This window comes from Penaeus monodon, chromosome 33, assembly GCF_015228065.2.
Source record: "Penaeus monodon isolate SGIC_2016 chromosome 33, NSTDA_Pmon_1, whole genome shotgun sequence".
Taxonomy (NCBI): Eukaryota; Metazoa; Arthropoda; class Malacostraca; order Decapoda; family Penaeidae; genus Penaeus; species Penaeus monodon.
In genome coordinates, this window is record NC_051418.1 from 31,446,234 (window position 1) to 31,446,466 (window position 233).

The 233-nt window shown below is 54.9% G+C and overlaps 1 protein-coding gene across 1 annotated transcript in view; it reads right to left on the minus strand.

Annotated features, from left to right (window-relative positions):
• The window catches only part of LOC119593915, a 1,218-nt gene that overhangs the window by 752 nt on the left and 233 nt on the right, over window positions 1–233 (minus strand). Inside the window, exon 2 of the mRNA XM_037942934.1 lies at window positions 24–196. Coding sequence (XP_037798862.1) covers window positions 24–196 — 173 coding nt within the window. The remainder of the gene's footprint in view (window positions 1–23; window positions 197–233) is intronic.

Genomic DNA, 233 nt, shown 5'->3' on the forward strand with positions numbered 1-233 from the left:
AAAATAAGAAGAGCATAACTCACTCTACGTAATTTCCCCCGCGTTCGGATTCCTCCACCTCGTCCTGTTCCTCGAAGACTTCGGCATTGACTTCGGCGACGTCATACGAGTGAATCTGCGGCCTCGCCTCCGCCGCCGGCAGGAGTAGCGAGGCGGCGACCAAGAAGCACACAGCGAAGACAGTCACTCGATGCATCTATCAGGTAAGGAACATGTGACTTTTGCGGCATCGC